This window comes from Sinohyriopsis cumingii, chromosome 17 (genome assembly GCF_028554795.1).
Source record: "Sinohyriopsis cumingii isolate HCF-2022 chromosome 17, ASM2855479v2, whole genome shotgun sequence".
In the NCBI taxonomy this organism is placed as follows: domain Eukaryota; kingdom Metazoa; phylum Mollusca; class Bivalvia; order Unionida; family Unionidae; genus Sinohyriopsis; species Sinohyriopsis cumingii.
The window spans coordinates 88404131-88426012 of record NC_142977.1 but is presented as its reverse complement, the minus strand read 5'-3'; the positions used below and the strand labels follow the sequence as shown (position 1 = coordinate 88426012).

Here is a 21882-nt window from a genome sequence, read left to right as displayed (position 1 = left end):
TCTACAGTAACAATAAATACTAGTAATCGAGTTAAAAGCTTTAAAATTTTCAGACTTAGTCCTTGGCCTGCAGATAAGACGACCCTGCTTCTTTTTTCATATTTATCTGAACACTTGATAAAACATTTATTACAGCAATGTAAGAGTCCAAGTAAAAGATAATACTTCAGTGCAGATTACAGTGTTAAGGTGGCAGAACTGTCAAACAAAATAAGAGTTTCTGATGTTTTAGTGCATTAGGTAGTGTCTACTATTTTCCTTTTTCCCTTTAAATATGTACCTCACACCAATTTTTGAGGCTGGGGGGTCCTAGGTGCTGCACAGCAGGTGAATGAATTCATGTGTATTTTATTTTCCTGGGTAGTAAAATTATCAGCTGTATCTTTTTGCAATTTGAAACAATCAGTCCTTCCTGGACATGTCATCTTGCTGAAACAGTGGATATTAACTTGAGCAGTGAACCTGATAAGTAGGGCATTTTAAGTATTCCGTCCCATCCCAGAATTCAAAGTCTGTCTCGTAATTAACTTGCACACATTACACAAGTCCAAAACTGCACTAAAAATGAATTTTAAAAAAGGCATACCCATGCAATACTGATAAAGACAGATAATGGGGGGGGGGTCTTTTCTTAACTTAACTATTTAACTCAGTTTTAACTATAGGACCAGCAAAAGGTTAAATCTTTTAAGTCAATAGAATTCTTTTGTAATGATTTACAAAGAGATGGAATGCACTTTTAATAAAAAGGTTGAACTTTTTCAGTTGCTAATTCAAATAAATTAAAATAAATTAATCAATATACTTCCAGTTGACTTAGTTTTTGAGTTACAGTATACTGTTTGGCGAGTTGGAATTTAATACATGTTTCCATTTGACAAAATCCACTTCCACCCCCTCAGAAATAATGGCGTAGCGAAGCAGCTTATAACTAAGTTGCTGAATCAATGTCCTCAGGGCTGCCCTCAGATTGAACTGCTTTGGCCCAGCCCGGCTCACAGGGGCCCCACATGTTAGTAATTTTTTTAAAGTTGTTTAAAACTTTTTCCAAATGCCATGCTCACAGGGGTCCCTGCACATAACTCCATGGGGCCCTGCCAGAATGATCCAGATCGGGCCGTGCATTTGCTTAGGTCATTTCTGAATGTCTTTGACACATCTGTCAGTCATTCTCTCTCTCTCTCTGAGTTAACTGATGACCAGCAAATCAAGTGTATACAGTCAGATTTATTTCAGCAATTCGGTTAAAGAAAGAAATTGACACAAATCATTTAAGATTTCCAATTTCTTCAGATGGTCCCTGTTCTCTGTCCATCAGTTCTTTATCAACAAGCTACCATCATTGATTCCATTTCATCTTATTTTACTGACTTTTTATGATGACCCACCACCACCATCACTTTGCCATAACATGCTATCAGTCTATGATATCTGAATACCTAGATTACATTTCTTTCTTGTTGTTTCTTTTGTTTTATTCTTCATTTTTTTTTTTAGATTAAAAATGGAACCTCTCAGGTTGTAACTATGTGCAGTTTTCCCAAACTTAACTTTTGTTCTATTCTGCAAGATTTGCTTTTAATCACCTCGGCATAGGCATGTAGACTTAGCAAACTGCATCCAAACTACCTTCCTACAGAAAGGTTGGTTGCTTCATGACAAAATCAGACGTTGACATCAAGAATCACTTGCTGTCATAAGGCAATCAGAAGGTGGTTTTTCAGACCCTTCCAGAGAGGCTAGACTTCTTGGATCATTGAGTTGAGCCATTGAAATTCTATCTTGTGTACATTGAATATATTTACTGTGACTGGCTGGTCAGAGACCATGGCATTAATTGAAAGGTGTCAAATAGTATATCACCTCATAAGCAGCTTGGGATCTTAAGTATGTCTCCCAAAGGTTAGAGCCATCCTTATAAGCCTGGTTTTGAATGCAGATTTTCATTCTGGTACATTATTGACTTGCAGTCTGCTTTCTCCAGCTTCTACCTTCAAGGCCTTTTATCGCATAGAAGGGACTTTAATTTGGTGGGTCCAGTTGCAGTCACACAGATGACCTCCAAACCACATTAACTCAAGGCACAGCTCATTAATTGGCCCAATTTGTAGTTTTTATGGTTTTTTTACAAAGATTTTTCTTTTCATCCTAATTAGAAGCATACGTTCAGATAATATGCTTGTCTTTTTAACTATAACCCTCAGTTGTGCTACATTGTTTATTAAGACATTGATTATACCTAATGTACAAGAAGCTATGTCACTCTTCTCATGTGGGTTCAAGAAGTAGAGGCATGATGCTTGTATTCCCCTTTCACTTTCTTATCAACATAAATGTGATTCGGTCATGTAATCTTTGGATAAAGGAGTTCTTTCCCTTGTAAATTAAGTTTGAGAATAATTTTCAGATAAACCCTTTCTCGTCATTCCATAATCCATCTTCATATGTCACTCAAGTGTAAACTTATAGAATATGGAATGCAAGCAAGGTGATTATAATAGTACTGGGCCTCTGCTAAATCTCGCATTTGTCGCCAAAATGGGAACAAATTTTTACTGACTAGCAAAAGTTGCTGGCAATTTTTTTTTTAAAAGTAAATTTTTTATTTTTTCCTTGATACAAGCAACTTGGGCCACTTAATACCTGTTTTCACTAACTGTGACAGTCAGTGGATCATGTCAGTAGATGATAAGACGTTATTCGAACATGATTGCAGCTAACTGAGAAGCATTTAAATGTGATTATTAGGAAATAAGGAATGGCTGGTGGATATTCTCTATTATTGAACAGGTTGACAAAAAGATTTGGTATCATTTGCACGTGTTGTTAAACTGTGAATATGAGATGCACTTGGGACTGTTTAGTGCTTTAGGGATTATCGACTTAGATAACACGTTTTTATGGTCTGAACTTAACAACAGGATGTTGCTAGAAGGATGCTCGTCGTCGACTGTAAAGGGCCCAAGTCACTTATCGTAATGAAAGATTAAACATTTGCTTTTTTTAAAACAAATCTGTATCAAGCACAAGAATATGGCTAATCAAGCTCTGAGAAGCAAAGATTTATATCCAGCTGCATCTAAGGAATCTACCGGGTTACTTGTTGCCCCTATTTCAACCGCAGACTGTGAGATGGGGTTCAGTCACCAGAATTGGATCCAAACAAATTTACGAAATTCTATGGATATATCTACTCAGAAAAGTTTAATGCGAATTTCTTTTGTTCAGCCATGTGTTGAAAATTGTGATTTCAGGAAGACATTTAAGAAATGGTCTTGGAAAAAATGAGGCAGATATTGATGAAGTGTCAATGACATTGTTCATAAAGACTAAGCAGTATTTTGTATTATCAGTTATAAATAAACATTCTCATTCATTCTTGCTTTTCATATGCTATACATTGAACTTCACGTGTATATAATGGTATTGTTATATTTATTAATAATTATTCTTGTGCTTTGAATGTAATAAAAACTTTAAAAAAAAGCTTTTATTGTCATGTTTCTATAGATTTAAAATAGGGCCAATATAGCAGCAGAGGGGGCGAATCCCACAAGTTTTAGAAGCCTCCAAACGCCGAAATAAGTCCTTTAAAAAACCGCGTCAATGCTTCATTGTAAACGCAATTGTTGCCGTTGTTGCTGCGTTTTGTTGTCGTCGCCCCCTCAGCTGCTCTCTATGAAACCAATTTATCCAAAATTTTATATAACCCGACTCGATACCGTGTTCAAGGATCATGTAAATTTATTGTTATAAATCCATGTGGGGTTGATTGAGCATGACTAAATAAATTTCTAAACTTAATTATGTCCATGCCATTGCACCAAGTCTGATGTATATTTCGCAGTGTGTGTGTGTCAGCTCCGTTGAACACAGCAAGAATATTACAGTTATCCCTAATCACTTTAGGAGTATATTGTTGGGTTACATAAATCACATCAGTGTTTTTGTGTCTACCTCTGGAAAATATCCTGGCAGGATTTGTTTGTTTATCCAACATTACGTCATCGTACACAACTAAATTGTTAATACTCCCATCAATATCATCTACGGACGGAGCTTCATTAATGTCCGTGATAAACTCAATAATATCCTCACTGGTTACCGATTTTGCATTTTCATTAAAATCTTTTAACACGTTATAACAACGTTGATCATCTACGGATGGAGCTACCAAATACAATTTGTCCCACTTCATCCATTTCATTATTAAATTTAACAACAACTGCGTCTTACCACTCCCAGATGGGCCAATTATAATCATACGAACAGAATTTGGTAGTGCTGCGTGATGCTTATCCGGTTCTCGTTTCCTTGTAGCAGAAAAGTCAGTGATCTCCATTAGAATAATATAATATAAATATGGATTTATATTGTATGAAATGTAGAGCATGTACCCCAACAAGTGATCTAACAATTGTTACAACAAAAAATAACAGATCTGCGGTTTTGGGCAAGTGTGACTGATGCGGTACAAAAAAGTTTAAATTTATTCCCATGTCAAAACCAGCATCAAGTAAAAAAAAAAAAACGAGGAGGTGATATTGCCGCCAAGTTAGGAAAATTACCCAGAACTCCGTGGGCTAAATACCCAGGAGAAAAACATCTTCCAGGATATAATTACTGTGGTCCTGGAACCCGACTTGATATCAGGCTTGATGCCTTAAATCAGCCCAATCCAGGTGAGTATCCGATAAATGCTATCGATAAAGCATGCCATGTCCATGATGTAACTTACAGAAGTAAGGATCTACAAGATAGGCATCTCACGGATGTGAAATTAATTCACACGTTAAATGCCATCACTGATAAATCTTTCAAAGAAAAGTTAGCTAGCTGGTTGATAAAATCTGCAATGAAATCTAAGCTTGTATTAGGCGCTGGTAATTAATTATAATGGAGTCAATTTATTATTCCCCAAGAGGATGCTGGAGAGGTAGCGCAGCAATCGGCAAGCTTGCCAACGCAGCAAAAGTCACACGTGATACTGCAGCAGATTGGTTATCCAAACAAGCAATATGGCAAATTTACCAACCACCGCCGAAACAAATTCACTTTGCACATTTTAATGTTAGTGTGCCAAATGAAGTTCATCAGGCTGATATATTATTTCTGCCACATGATACTGTTCATCGCAAAACATACAAGTACGCGTTAACTGTAGTTGATGTTGCAAGTAGATACAAAGATGCAGAACCGTTAACGACTAAAACAGCATCTGAGGTTGCTCCTGCGTTTGAACGAATTTATCAACGAGGTGGTCTACGATGGCCACAGCTGCTACAAGTTGATCCTGGTAAAGAATTTCAGGGTGCAGTATCATCAACGATGAAGCAACATAACGTCACCATCAGGCGAGGACATACTGCAATTCACCGTCATGAGGCAATTGTTGAGCGATTTAATCGAACACTTGCTGAGCAGTTATTTGGATATCAATACGCAAAGGAATTCATTCAGGACAAGAGATCGCGCGAATGGGTTGCAAGATTACCAAGCGTGATAGCTGCATTAAATAATGAAATTACTCGAACAACCAACATGAAACCTGCCATCGCGGTCACTAAAAAACATATACCTGTACAACGATGTGGTTTTTCAGCACGACCAATGCTGGGTAGTGTCACTCTGAGATATTTATATGAACCAGGTGAACTTGAAGGTGGTAAAAGAAGAGCGACTGATCCCATTTGGAGTATTACTACACATAAGATATCTAACATAACTAGATCTACTGGTAGACCAGCAATCTACAGGCTGGATTCGACTGCTCCTCAACGTGGATTCACACGTGAACAATTGCAAGTAATTCCCGAGGACACACAGTTACCGCCCAGATCACTTAACTAGCACCACGACTTTGATTACATTCAAGACAGGTCAGCATCACATTTTGTCGTGTATGACCAAGATTGTTATCTTTTCTGTCTATGGTAAATTGTTTTGGGTGTTTACTCGAATACTGCCACAACATTATACAATTACAGCTCGCACAGTGATTATTCTGCTGTTGTTTTAACGCGTTAATAAATTCAACATCAAGGTCGAAATCGCGATTATTTTTTTTGTCACTCTGTAACCGGCTAATTTTTTTCTTATTATATCATTGTTGTTTTCATTATTATTAGCCATTCACTCTTCCAAGACAATTCTTAGCAGCTGAGATATTCTTCTGACTCTGGACACAGATAAGTAAACTAAATTTGACCACTCGATTCGATCATCAACGATCCAGACAGTTGTATCACTGATAGTCAGTCCTTGAGATGAATGTATCGTCATTGCATATCCTAGCGTCCACGGGGATTTGTTCATTTTTAGTGCATCTTCAACAACAGTGACATCAACTGTGACAATATCATTCAATACTAAATTCTGTTTCCTTGACTCTGTCAAGTTCCCAGGAATATCAACATCTGTATTCTGTAACTGCGTATCAGCTGGTCTATAACACAATGGCACTGGCAGCATTGGAAACTTTTCTTGTTGTAATTGAAATAACTGCTGTTGAAGTGTGTCTCTGACTATCTTTCTACTTGCCACTATCAAATCGCTTGGTCTCCATGTTTTCCAAAAGTCGCTCATTGAAGTTTCAGGAATCATCTCGCGCATGATTTCACATTGAACTTTATTCGGTTGTAATCTGATTAATGTTTTAAATTCCTTCAGTGTTGCATCAAGTGCTCTATGATCATCAGACACTTCTTCATAATAATCAACAAAATCTTTTAACCACAAATGCGGAGATGGACCAACAAAAGGTGGTGGCTGACCGTGATCGCCGCACATTATCACAGCTGTATTTTTTGTTAGCAGCCAATCCAGGAACAATTTTAATATATCTAACGACACTGTGTCTATTTCGTCCCAGATTACTTTCTCAGGAATATATTTTGTTCCCATTCAATCTGAAGTCCATACACCACCGCTGTACTTAAAAAAGCCGTGATAAGTGCAAGAATTAACTCCTCATTCTTTCATCTCCCTGGCGAGTCTGTGTGTAGGTGTTAGCACAATCATATCTGAATTTCGAAATAATTCAATCGCTCGAGTTGTCTTACCAGACCCACCCGGTCCGTTCAAATAAACGGTTTTGTGTCTAGTGATTGGATCATTCACAGATGCTGCAGAAGACATTTCTAATAATTCTGATTTACAATAATTATCTTTGATAGCCACATCCGCGGATTCACAATATCCATGTAACATTTCCTTTTTTATTCTCCACGAACTCCATGATTCATCATTACTTGTAAAACAAGCCAGTGATTCTGAATATCTTTTATTGATATAAAATGAATCCGTTGCAACTCTAACTGCAGTGTCAGGAAATCGATTTATCATTGATAGTAAGTTTATAGAAACATAAGCCAGCATCGAAGATCTTAAATGTGTGTATTGAGGTGATTCTCCATTAATATAACTTACAATTGTGCCTAACTTTTTCCTATCAGACAAGAAAGCGTCCTCCCGATTACAAAATATATTTCTCGCAGCGGTATCAGCAGTTATAAAATTTAATTCAGCATCATCAATAATCAATCGTGACTGATGTAGTTTATGATCATATGCACCACCTTGAGTAAATTTACTGATTATTCTTCTCCCAAGATCCTTTGCTGTTTTTTCACTATTGCTGAGTTTAATCTTAAGAACTTTAGGAGCCTCACTGACAATGACATCCATGGGAGTATTTGGACTCTCTCATGCATATTCTTCAATGACTTCATCGAGACTGATACGCTCCGGTGTTGGTAACCAAACCAAAGTCTGCGGTCGATATTATATGATTGCTTCACTGACAGTCAAAGATACCAGTATTCGGCTGTCAAGCATATATTGCAACAACCCTATTGGTGCCCAACGCTTTTCACTAAAGTGTCTGCCAAACCAAACATAACAGCACGGATGAAGCTCTTTAGCAAATTCAAACGACGTCACACGAGCAAATCCTGTCGGGAAAATTGGGTAAAGGACCGTTTATAGCAACCCGAGTTCGTGGGATGTCCAATCTTTTAAAGTATTCGTTACACTCGTCCATCCCAAGAAAGCTTCCTGGATAACACGCAATCATATCCACGGAAATCATCTCGCTGTGGTCATACTTGGTAGTCCACAAACTGCCGTGTCCATACTCGACACAACTCAATTGTATATCCTCGAGACACTCACTTTGGGTTGGCCTCCACAAATTTCTTTCTCAGGCGGTGTGAGTGGCAACACTCAGAACTGTAAAGCAATTAGTTAATAACTGCTCAGTGTTTTCTGAATATTTCTCTGCGAGTTTTTTCATTTGTTGTTGCAGAGATTCCGTCCGGTATAATTCACTGCTGGGTCTTACAAATTGATCATACTTGCCATCTTCGGAACTTTTAAACAACCACATCAACATTGGGTCGGTTTTGCTTATCTGTTTAATAAAATCAAATATATTTCCCGAATAATATTTCACAACACGATCCCGCGGAAATATTGTAACTGCATTTGTCCAAGCATGAGCGTTATGATCAATGATATTTATTGGAGCTCCAGATCGATTATATTTCAATTTGTATAATACTTCTTCTGTTATCGTTGTTACGGTTATGGGAAATCTTAATGCTTTTTCTAGCTCGGCAACATCGTTTATTGACGCTCCTGTATCCTTGACCTTTTCAGCCCACGCTGCTATCTTGGAACGTCTTAGATCAGTTAGACCATTTCTGCGCATTGCATTTTTAAAATGTTCCATTACTCGCTCGGCTACACAATTCAGCCTTGACAATCTCATTGGGGTGAGTTTATTGATTTTTGTTTTTTTTATTGGATACATTCCATAAATGACCGCGGTCACAGGATACGCTCAAGCATAATATGGTTTATCAATCCCAGTCAACATTTCTGGTTTGGAATCTTTACTTAACAGAATGGTTTTTCCATTAGCAAGGACAGGGTCATTTTTGTCACCGATAATCAACGTATCGGAATCTACTTGCACAATAAATTTTATTCTGAAAAAATATTTCTGATTATCAAAGAGATAATCAATAATTGTTTTCGCTCGTGCATCATTCATTGTAGCGTCCTTGACAGAGTTAATGTCGCATATAATTTTAAATGTGGACCATACGTGAGAGGCACCGTCATTATGAAATTCTTTTTTGGCATTCCTGATAATATCAAACAGATCAGTCAGGGCCCATCTCCGTGAGTCAGGGGTTAGTCTGTCAAGATCGAATCTAGAAGCTTTCCCGGTGCCAATGGCAGATAATCTTTCAAACTCCTCCATATTATATTTAAGACAAACATTTAAATAAGAAATATTATATATAATGAATAAATGCAAGTGGCTTCAGGTTGGATCCGTAATTCCTTGTAATAAATCCTGCAGAAAATAATTCTGCTGGGGACATTCCCAAAGCATCCGAAGGGGGAGTTTAGGACCAATACCGTGTCTGCGATGTGGTGTTGGGGTCAGGGGTAAAACACAGTTATGTGCAAGTTGCAGAGGAAAGAGATACCGTGAACTTAAGCGATATTATAACCAAAAAAATAACGATGTTGTGCTAAAATGTGAGCGCGATTATTTACTAAGTTTTCAGACAAATTATAAATTAGACAAATACATTATATATATAAATGAGCCAAGAATTTGTCCCACATCCTATCATTAAGAATTACGAAGCGAATCGTGAGGGAATAGTCAGGCACTGTAGATTGAAAAAACCAGTTGGTGTTGTTAGTAATGCTGGTTATCTTAGATTCACTGTTGGGAAAAAGAGGTATCATAATCACAGGGTCGTGTTCGAGTGTTTCTTTGGAGAGATCATAGACGATCTTGTAGTTGCTCATATTAACAACAACAAACTTGATAATTCTCTTCAAAATTTACAGGCTATCACACAACGCCGAAATGTTGCATGTGGGGATGCTGGGGGAAAGAGAGAGCCTAGGGCAGTTAAATCTTTCAACATAAGTACCAGTGAAGAAAAAATATTTCACTCAATGAACTCAGCTGCCAAGTATTTTGATATTTGTGCGGCCTCAGTACGAAAAGTCGCAGAAAAAAATACAAGTCTGCCCTCTCAAAAAAATATAATAAACAAAAAATTGTTTTTCATTATTGTTAAAAATCCTGAAGTTTTTTAATATAAATGGGAGATTACTCCATTAAGCATATCTCATGCAATTAGTTCCTTCCCTTTGTCAAAGTGATTGCGCGGTATACAATTATTTTTTTTACAATTGCATTACAGTCTTGCGTTTGTCAGTACAGGTATTTTTCATAAGCAATATAAATTCAGAATTTAAAATCCAGTTCAGAATTTAAATTCAGTTAAGAATTTGTTAACGATATACACTACAAACGGGTAAACAGTTCTCCGTGTTACCTATACAATCACAACAGGGTCTTCAATTACTTTCCGTTGATTTTATCAAGAATTTTATCAAAAACTATCACACGGGCAGGTGTACAATAAATTATTATTTTTTTTCACAGATAAAATCCTTGTTTTATTACATTCGTTTGGTTTTATGGTTTGTCTATATTTTTTCTGCAATTATATTTAAGAAAACAAGTACAAAAAACCGAGTGAGCTATTTTTGAACTTCCAAGTATCAGTCAGTTTATATACTATAGTGTCCGAATTATGTACGGGGTTTTCGAAACCCAACAAAGTTGCACAACTTTCCGCGTTATCACCCTGACAGGGTGACATTTTGCACCCCGCGGGATTGATTTTGGGGGAGGGTGTGCAACTTTGTTGAGCGTAGAATATAACCCCGTATCTGTCTGTGCCGTCCTTATATGTTGTACTGTCCTACTGTAAGCTTGCTAAGATGCGGTGGCACTTTAGAAGCTTTACAAATGTAAATACTATATGTTGTACTGTCCCTATATGAACCTGCTAGCATATCATTCGGGTAAGCTAGGGGTTGAACACGGGGAATGTTTCGTCTTTTGCAAACACACCCTCTGGGCTTTCTAGACTGTTATTTGACAGGTTAGGGGCTCACATCGGGGTTGTGTTTCCGCTCCTGAGTTTGGTTGCATATCATTTGATAAGCTAGAGACTCAAGGAGATGTGGTGTGCAATTATTTTTTCTTTTAAATATATAATATTTATATGTATATGAATTACGAAAATATCAATGATGTGATTGCTGCTATTAAAAAATTAGAAGAGCACGGATTTAATATATCACTAAATCCTGAAACAATTATGTCTGATTTTGAATCACTACATGAAGCTAAATGCGCAGGGCGTTATATTCTTCATGCTCAGTACCGATTTATAAAGATGATACAAACAAATTTATATAAATCGCTGGCTACAGTAGAAGAAGCACAAATAAATGAATTTGTTTCATTGTCTCGTGCTATTGAAAAAATTAGGTTGGAATTAGCTCAAGAATATGAAACAAGGAAGATAATAAATACTCGTGTAAGGAAGTTGAAAAATTGTATGTCTGCTGACAAAGTCAAGGCTGACGAGGAAGTAAATATCTCACCTTGATATACCTAGAAGTCAAGTACTTGGAAATGAAATTCAAAGTAAAAAAGAATGATATATTTTTTTACTTCCCTGATTTCAATATTTCCCTTATTCGATAGGGTCTAATGCAAGAGTGAGCATAATTGAGAATTTGATCTCTGTTGCATACAATTGAAATACAGTTGAACCCGTTATGTCTCCGGCCTAGGGGTTTGCCAAAAAGCGTCAAGATAACCGATGATCGAGATAAACGAAAACCAATATGGCGGCAATATATTACCATGTGCTTGAAATTTCTTTATGTACATGATGTGCGTTAATAAATGAGAATGTACATGCACGTTTTTGGAGGTTTTTTTACACAACAGCGTTGCCGCGATTTGTTTGATGAAGCGATCGGCATGCTATAAAAATGTACATACATGTTTGCTAACAACAAAAGGCATATGTGCACCAACTAACAGCAGAGATTTACCAGTATACAATACAAACCACCGTCGATTCTCGATACAAACCTTTATTATATTCTCCAACATTGCAAACACAAAGATCGCTCACAAAATCACAAAAAACGCGCCGGGTGTAGTTTGTTTTTACAAAAAGCTAACCAGTGTCAAAATTAAATTTGTGAGTCATTTCACTCTGACACAGCTCTGAAAAGTATCGTACACGCGGTTACTATGGTTTCTTTACAAAGTCTATAATGCTTTGTTGCTTTTTGCCTTTAACAGTCTGCTTGAAAACAAATGCTTCAATATTATTTATGCTGTCTAAAACAGTTTCATCTCCTACAAAAGAACCATACCGTCAAATTTTCTATAGCATTTCTACCACCTCACCAGCTGAGGGAATTGGTTCCAAATCTTCGTCCGCATCTTCTTCATCTTCTTTGTCATTGCCACATGCAGATGTGCTTGCCTGTGCTGACTGCACACTTGATACAATGTCTTCATCGGTGATCACGCCATCAAGTTTGTGGCTTCCTTTCGTTCTCCCTTTTTAATTTATCCAGTCCAAATCCATGATTGTTTGTACAAATTAAATAACCAAAAAGTCTGTCACCAAAAAAATCGCCAGATGGGACATTTTTGTCGCCAATAAGGGAAAAAAAAAATCGCAATTTGCGACATTGGCGCAGCCCAGGACGATCCCAGGCCCTGCATTGGATTGGTACACGTGGTAATTACTGAACACTTACCCAATTGTTTTTACAACTAGGAATGAAAATCGTGAAACGTGAATATCGACCGCAATAATCGTCCTTCAGTATCACACACTGTACCGTTTGTTCATGTTAAAAAATACTTAGATAAGACGCCCACTAATATAAGACGCACCCTGGGTGAGGGGTACGTAAAACTTTGTATAAGACGCGTCTTATATACGCGAAAATACGGTAGTGAGATAGTGAAGTGGCATCGATAACTAACATTTTCAAAAGCCGGCGATTGGTCATGGGGATTGAGATAACCGACTTTAAGTGGCAAATTTGGCCCTCTTTTGTGCTCGAGATATTAGGGTTCGGCGACATAAAAGAATCGACATAACCGATGAGAAAATGCTAAGACAAAGAGAGAATTTGGTGGTTCCACTTCAAAAACGTCGACGTAATAGGGTTGGCGAGTTAACCGAGGTCGAGATAAGTGGGTTCGACTGTAATATGCTCGCGTCTGAGACTATCTAACTGTTGCTGTGTTAGTAAGAAGTCTTCGTCTCCATATTCGTCAATAATGAATTTAACGTTAATTTCTTCTTGTGCAAATGCAGCCCTAACTGCTTGCTCGAGCGATTGTTTGTCATACACAAAAACATTTATGTGGTGGTACATATAGATTTATGAATCTAAGATCTAAATACATGTATATATTCTAAAATTTGATGTATACCGCAATGCGCGATCACAGTATGATCTTTTTTTAGTCGCTGTAGTTGCGTATCAGTCAGTATAAAATCGTCATTGCCGTATTCATCAACAATTATTTTTTCCAGGGTAACTTTTCCAACACTGAACACTTCATCAAGAAGTTCTTTGTTATGTATGAAACATTTTATGCGGTGGTACATATTCATAAATCTAAGATCTAAATACGCATATATATTTTAAAATTTGAGATATACTGCAGCACGCGCTCACGATATGGTGTTTTTTTAGTTGCTGTAGTTGGTTATCAGTAAGTATAAAATCGTCATTGCCATGTTCACCGACAACTATTATTTCCGGGGTAACTTTTGCGGTACTGACAGCTTCATCAAGAAGTTCTTTGTTATGTATGAAACATTTTACACGGTGATACATTATATAATACTTGCTTGATTAATCGTGAAATCATGAACGATTTTTCAGTAAAAAAATAAATATTTTTTTTTTGCTTTTTACTGTTCTGCGAAGACCGAAAATCACAAGATTTGGGAGTCGAAGACTTCTATGATTGAAAGTCCTTAGGACTGAAAATCCTTGGGATTGAAAGTCTTAAGACTTTACTAGCAGACTAATAGGTAGTGTTTCATTCTGTAAATCATAAAGATGGCCACTTTGGTCTGTCAGCGCGAAATTTATTCTGGTCAGCCACGGATTGTGACATCGTAGATAGACCGGATTGATTGGCTTTTGCACGATTAGATATCCAGGTGGTACATCTTTCGGAGTAAATGAATAAAGAACAAATCCTTGCTGGGCTTGATTTGATACTGTCATGTCCGTGCTGCAACTGCCATCAATGACATCACACACAAGATTGACCGCGACCACTTCAGTTATGTTTATGATGCCCGGGGATACACGTTGGCCTTGCCCTTCGGGGTTATTGTTGTGTCTGAGGATAGTTGGTTCCGGTAGTGTTTTTCTGTACTGTGCAAGTATATCATCAAAGAACTCATTGATGAGGTCAGTGACAGATTTTTTTAGTTCGGGCACGTTATATCCGGGAAGTTTAAATGCTGGAATATCTTCTACGCGTATTTTATATTTATCTTGCAAAAGATGTTCTAGCAAAGCCATCTTTAGCGTTTAATATACCCTGAATAAATCGTATGTTAACGTATTCCATGTCGTATGCAAGCTGATTTACGACTTCTATGTGTCTGATGATGTCACCGCGTAAACTAGCATAAAAAAGATGTTCTTGGAAGTGATGCCGTAGTTGCTCTAGTTCTGTTTTATGTATTTGATTAATTACTCTGAAATATTTAGCGGTTACTGCTACGTTAAAATCAAGAGGTAAAGTGTTTCCATCAGGGAGTTGCTTACGAAAATTTAATCAAAAATCATCACCGTGAGTGGAAATATTACCATCATACACTGCATCTTTTATATCATCCAGGTGTTTTCTGTATAATGGTCTAAATTCGTGATATGACTTATTGTCGGTGACATAATCAGACTTTTTAGGTTCTGGTGGTATTGGTGGCATCGGTGGTGGATTTTGAGGCCATCCTAACACTGTTCTGATCGAACTATTATATATATCCACGGCGTAGTCTGGGGTGCTTATTTTGATGGCAGAAGACAGCGTTGGCTCATGAACAGTTTTTGTTATCTTAGATTCCTTTGTTGTGATATTTTTTATTCGACGTTGTAATTCTTCATTGATTTCTTCGATTTGATAAGACCCGGTTGGTAACCCAATGATGTTCCAGTCTGGTGTGCCATTGGGTTTATTTTTATATGCAAATACCAGTGAATTATTTGCTGGCAATCCACCAAACGATTTTGATCTGATATTGGGCCAACTGTGATATACTCGTAATTGTGCCAACGCGATCTCGCTTACTGGAATCGCAGTTGGAAAATTAATACTGAATTCTGGTCTAGTTGAGGTTACTGTTATTGAAGAAGTTCGCGCTGCGCTTGTATTTGCGACTATCTGTTGAAGTAATTCCGTCATTATTTATCTTTTGTCGCTTCAAATGACCAGTGTAGTCTTCATACATCTTTGCCATTTTGGCAAATTCGGAATGTGATATTGTTGTATCGTCAAGACTTGATGATATCAGCAACGACAATATCGAGTAGGTGCTCGTGGCTGCGCTGTTTAACTTTTCATATTCTTGCAATTTTGTTAGCGCGCATGAGGATATTTTTTCGTGATAATATTAGCAACTCCTGCAATTGTAGTTGATGTTGAAACTGTAATTGTGACCGCGATTGCAGTTGTCACTGGTGTTAGCATTGAGAATAATACTCCTGTGGATGCAACTAACGCGGACACTGAATACACTATTGTGTCTAGGATGATTACACGCCGCTTGTATTTTTTTACCTTTGCTGTACATTCGTTAATAGTATTTTTTAACTCTGACTGCCCTTCGCGTACTTGATCATATCTGTATTGTTGCGCATCCAGTGTTGTCATTGATGCTGACTTATTTTTTAATGCCATTTTATTATTTTACGCAGTAACCAGTTGAGGCGTTTCAGCTACAAATTCCAAACACCACCAGTAAGATGTTGCAGTTAATTTCTTGTCAGCGGATTCCAGTATAAATGTTTCTTCGGTCCCCTTGTTTAATATGATAGTTACAACCCTGGAAAACATGTCGGTGGTATGTCTCCAGGGATATGTTGTAGATATCTCAAATTTAGGGGCGCTGAACACAGACAGTCTATACACTCCACTAACTGTTGCTGTATACTCAATAGTATTATTTTGTTTAGACCATGTTGCAAATCCAGATGATACTGTGTATACTATGTTGGTAAAATGCCCTGGAGTAACTCCAGATGGGATTTTAATCAAACCGGTTTTGTTAATGATCTCAGGAATCCCCGCTACGATATCCTGTTGTGTTTGTTTGATCGTGTCAGTGTTAGTTTTTATACCAGAAAGTTTCATGTCGATGACGGGAGGAGTTCTAAAGAACTTATCTGTGGTCTCATAGGTTTTTCTAAAGTTTCTACGGAGATGTGTAAACGCGTTTACATGAACATCATACTCGGCCCGCAACGTGGACAATTTATCGTCAATGGCGTCAACATAATTTTTCGGCGCAGCATCTTCCGGGGATGTTGGATCTCTTAAAACGGTTATTTTGTTACCGTTCATGCTGAGTTCACCTGTCATTGTATCAGCGGTCTTTTTTACTGCAACTTTCTGCATATCATCTCGCAGCGCCGCAATTGATATCAGCGAATCTCTGATTTTTCCGCTATCAATGAACACAGGGATGCTACCCGGAGTAGCTCCAATAAACCCTACAAATTATTTCATGCCATTTGATATCGCTGGTTTTTAGTTTTCTGTGTCGGTCCTGAAAAATAACAACCTCATCTGGGTCTATTCCGGTTAGACTTAAAAGATTATCGATTTCATCTTTGGTCACATATTTTGATAAATCCACGTAGGTTCACTTTACTTTTCTGTTGAGAAGAGATCTTCCGTAAATATCAACCATTATTTGATAGGAAACTGATTAAATCGACCCGTGGTATACTCGTGCACGACTTTATGAGGTGGTTTGGTTGACGCTGATATCGCATCAAGAACATTTAATACTTCATGGCCACATATCGGAGGATCGGTCAGTGTTTGTGTTGGCAGCGTTGAGTACCAAACTTTTGACCCTGACATGGGGATGTCTTTTGTATATTTTAGAAATTCGACTGGCGGTGCTAACCCATACAAATCAAAATAGATGATTCCATGTTGATCGATCACGTGTAAGCAACCCAATGAGTTCCTGGACCATCGCTGTTATCGAGATTAATAATTCCAGTTTCTGGATTATTCGGTTGTCGTGGTAGCTGATCTCGCATAAAGACGCCTCCGAAATTTTTTATATTTAATTGTTTAACAGCATCGAGCAAATCAAAATTTGACATCGGTGTTAAAACTGTTTTGGGTACCACAATGGTGGAGTTCCTGGAAGTCTTAGCCCGCATCCCTTTTTTTGTATCCTTTTCCAGTGGCTTTCTTTAGTGCCATTCCAGCAACTGTTCCAACAGCTCCTAATGCGGCGGCCTTAGTGACTGCGGGAGTGGCGGTGGCAATGAGCGTTGGTATCGCAGTGAGAAGAGGAAATATACCACTGGTTTTAATCATGTCCTTGACAGCTTTTGGAGTGAAATCAAGTCGAACTCCAGTTTTTGCTTGTTTTGCTTTATTCAAATGATTAAGTTGTGTTTTAGTCAGCGATAGCTTGTTTGGACCGCCAGTAGTCTGATCATTTTTTAGTGTTATCGTTGCCCCACATATGCTCGCGTTTTTCCATTGTAATTTCTTAGCCTGACCAGGAGTCAGAGTGACATTAATGTGACTATATGACATTTTATTTAATACGAGATTGATCTAATTGTCCTACATGTTTTTGGAAAATATTACGTTTTCTACTGGTGCATCAACGAATCTCATTCGGCCGCCAGCACCTTCAAATAACATTGTTCTATCAGAAAGTATAACAGTGATTCCTCTGTAATTAGCTACTTCAGCCACATTTCTATTCACGGTAGCCCGAAAGTGCACATCAATGACAGACTGTCTAGTTAAATCAAGATGCTCTAGTGAGAAGTAATAGATTGGATAATGAGATATAAAATCCAATTGTGATATTTGCAAACCAGTGTCGATATTTAGATCACACGCTAGATATTTCATCAATCGTTGATATACACGTGCAACATGATTATTACCAAAATTTAACACTATGTTCTCAGACAGTTCTTCATGTCCGTTTATTCTCAGAGAAACGTCAGTGATACCAAGTTGATCAAATATCATATGCGAACGTGTTTGATCACCTACTCGTGCAGCATTTTGAAGAGCAATAAAAATATGTCGCGGCGCGGAAACCCCCTGCTGTGATGCTATATGCCAGGTAAATAAACCGTTATTGGTACTTTGAATACTATCTGTGGTTGCTGTAAGCCACGATAACAACAATTTACCAACTTGATCCATAAAAGAAAGCAGTCGCTGTTCTTTAGTAATTGCAGGAGTCATTACCGGCATCCACAGTGATAGTTTTGTTATTTCTACCTTACCAGCGTCACCTAGAGGTCGCCATAAAGCATCATTATCGTTATTTTTTCTAACAAGCACGACCGTATGTTTTGCTTCAAAAATTACCTTTCTGACATCTCTGCAAAATCCAAAGATATGTGTCAGCGGAATGGCACATGAAAAATTTCTACGATTCCCGCTCAACATTAATCTACGTGCAGCGAAACCTAAATTAAATTCTGTATTAGCGCTAATAATCATGTCTTCCATGTCGATATCAGCAGGATTAGGGGCAGCACGGGTTTTTGGTCATCTAATAATAAACTGATCACTGTTAGGAAAATTAGATGCGTCCTTGGTAAACATTATTGATGGACCAGCTGATCTTGTATAATCATCAGAATATCTTGCTAAACCAATTATTGTTGTAGCAACATCGACATCCTTCTGAATTGATTCAATATTTTTTCCATCAATCATGTAGATAGTACTATCAAACAAGGCCATAATTCCGTTATTGACAAAACCGATTTTAACCGCATCCCTGTATACTGTATCATCTGTTTTTATAATTTCACCTTCTACTTCAATAAATGCTTAAGCGGGCAAGAAATATCTACTTGTATCCTGAACCTGTAATTCAATTCGTCCTCGTTTATTTGGTTCTCGTGCATCATAAGAATAATACTGATAATCACGCACTGATTCATTTTTAAGAGCTGGTTCATCTATGTCAAATGCTGTGTTGGATTCCCGTTTAAACATTTTATTATAGAAGTTATCGTCTAAAACGAAGACCACTTCCCGCCAATAGCTTTCATTGATAATTGTTTTGCGATCGGTATTGCTTTAGGAGCCATCCTCACGAACAAACCCCAAACATCACCAAGTCCATTTCCATAAAGTCATCCTGTATACGGGTACTCGTGAATTTACAACCCTGACCATAACTGGTCTACGATGAAAATTGTGTGCGATCATTTTATTTAATTAGTTATTTATCTAACTAGTCGCTGTCCGTGAGTTCATCAATAAGTTCTCGATAGATGCTAGTATCCATAATACCACCTTGAAATAATCGCTGACAGATATCAGCTGCTTCATTATTTCTGGTGAGTTATTTCCAGCCCGCGCTTCTGCTATGAGAACTTATAACCGTAATGCATCATTGATAATATTATTAGGGCAGGGAATAAAATCACCCCCCAAACCACTGCCAGTTGCGCCAATGTCGGGCGCATCATAAAATATTTCTGGAGATTGTGGTCGTCTTTTGGTTTTTACATCTTTTGCAAATTTTTTATACCCGGGATCTTCTATATCAACAGGCAAATTTTTAGAAGCAAAATATAATAAAGGGACCCAACCTTCAGGTTCTATTATTTCATCGAGTCGGGGTTTTAGATATTCTTTTCTAGAATCATAACCATGTGCAGCAATACTGAGTAATTTATCCCGGTCAGTAAAAACACTAAGAGCTTTATTGGTAAACAATCCTACAGGTATGAATTGAGATTTCTTTTGTTGTGGCATCGACAAAGTTTGCTCAGGCAGTGAATAGGGAGGTGGAGGATCTTGTGGTTGTCTACCTTCGTGAAGCTTCCGCATTGCCTTTATAAGTTTTGAATATTTTGGATCGTTAGATTTGACCGCTTTTTTGTCTGTATACACGATACGCCCATCTAACAAAATTGTCATCAGTCACGGAAATATATTTCGGGTTTAAAACTTTATTTTTGTTATATAAACCTGCTAATATCAGTCCAGGTAATTTGTCTTCTGGCGCTTTCTTAAGGACTCTAATAAAAGACGGATCAAATATTGCAGTCAGTTCAACACTTTCTTTTGCTGCTTTGGGTACAGAAGCCTTCTTCGGTGGTGGGTGGAGGTTGAGCTGCAGCTATATCAGTTGGAAGACCTTGTAAAATCTTTTTTGTTTGTTTGGTTTTTCTAGCAGTTTTTTCAGTCTGCTCGGCGGTTTGTTTTAGCACCAGAAGAATACCCTTTCTTCGCTCCTCTTCCTCCTTAATATCATCCTTAGGATCTCCCAGTAAAGCTCTTTCAGTGACCACCGCAGCTTTTTCAGTAGCTGTCATAACAGGTCTAAATAATTGTTCTGCACCTGTTGCAAATTCAACTTGTGCTTCTTGCCACGCTTGTAATTTTTGTCTTACAGAATCTCTCACAGGAAGAAATTTTATTATTGTTAACTTAAATTTTTAATTCACAGCAGCAGAGGGGGCGACGACAACAAAACGCAGCAACAACGGCGACAATTGCGTTTACAACGAAGTGTCAACACGGTTTTTTAAAGGGCTTATTTCAGCGTTTGGAGGCTTCTAAAAGTTGTGGGATTCGCCCCCTCTGCTGCTAATATAATATTACACATATATTTAAGTCCCTGCGTCATGGCATAAAATGGCTTCTTTGGCTGAAAAGTGGCTCCAAATTTTGTAATTTGGCGAATTTCATGGCACAACGAAAAATATTTACAAGGGAGGCCCAGTGGTATCTTGGAATTCATATTATTCTTAATGACTCTTATGATATTGAGACATGTCAGAAGGGCTGTATGGGGGGGGGGCAGGAGTTGGAATCCCAATAAATGTGATCAAGTAAATACTTTTGAAGAATTTAATATACATGAAGCAATTCCTTTCAAAAAGACTAAGATGAAAACTACCAAGATTTTAGTTCAGTAACCTCAGGGATTGTTGGGGGTAGGGGTTAAAGTTGCCATTTTCTTAGATAAAATGGACTATCACTTGTATTGTGTACTTGTCAGCACTGATCGGAGAAACTGGTCATATTTAGTTTAACATTTTACAAGGATTAGTAGATTAGACGGGTTTCGCATACTAGTTTTCAGTGGGAGGTGGGTTGGTTGTGGAGGGTAACCTTGTAGGCAGAAGGCAGAAAAGTGGATATTCGTGATAGGGTATTTTTCTAAACTTTGGTGTGTAGATTTTCAAGACATTTGTGTAACGTTTGGGGCTTTGATTTCATTTATTGACACTGTTAATTATTTGCATGAAAGGTTTTCGACAGTCATATGAATAATTATAGCACTCATGACAATGGAGGAGATATTTTCTGTGGAATCCTTGACTATTATTTATTACCAATAAATATTATCTTAGGTTGCGCCTGTTGAAGATGACCTGTCAGATGACTCAGATGGAAAGAAAAGAAGAGAAATTTTATCCAGAAGGCCCTCATACAGGTATCTACATTCTGCCATTGAATAAATGAAATAATGTACTGAATCTTAGTGTGGCCAGGTGGGTTGCATTGTGGACTCCTGGAAAGTAGATCATGAGTTTTGAGTCCAAGTCTAATTATTGCTTTGTGTTCTGGAGTAAAGCAAATAAATGAAACTTGTTTTATACATTTCATTTGAGATAACCATATGTGTAAGGTTCTGTTAATCAAATGATGACAGTCACTGATTTTATGGTTGGATTGCAAAG

The 21882-nt window shown here is 37.6% G+C and overlaps 1 protein-coding gene across 3 annotated transcripts in view; it reads left to right on the top strand.

Moving 5' to 3' along the window:
- LOC149779387 (cAMP-responsive element modulator-like) overlaps positions 1–21882 on the top strand; it is a 52244-nt gene that overhangs the window by 9118 nt on the left and 21244 nt on the right. For all 3 annotated transcript variants that reach the window (XM_089940036.1, XM_089940035.1, XM_089940034.1), the window contains exon 3: positions 21553–21635. In XM_089940036.1, the coding sequence (XP_089796162.1) occupies positions 21553–21635 (83 nt within the window). The remainder of the gene's footprint in view (positions 1–21552; positions 21636–21882) is intronic.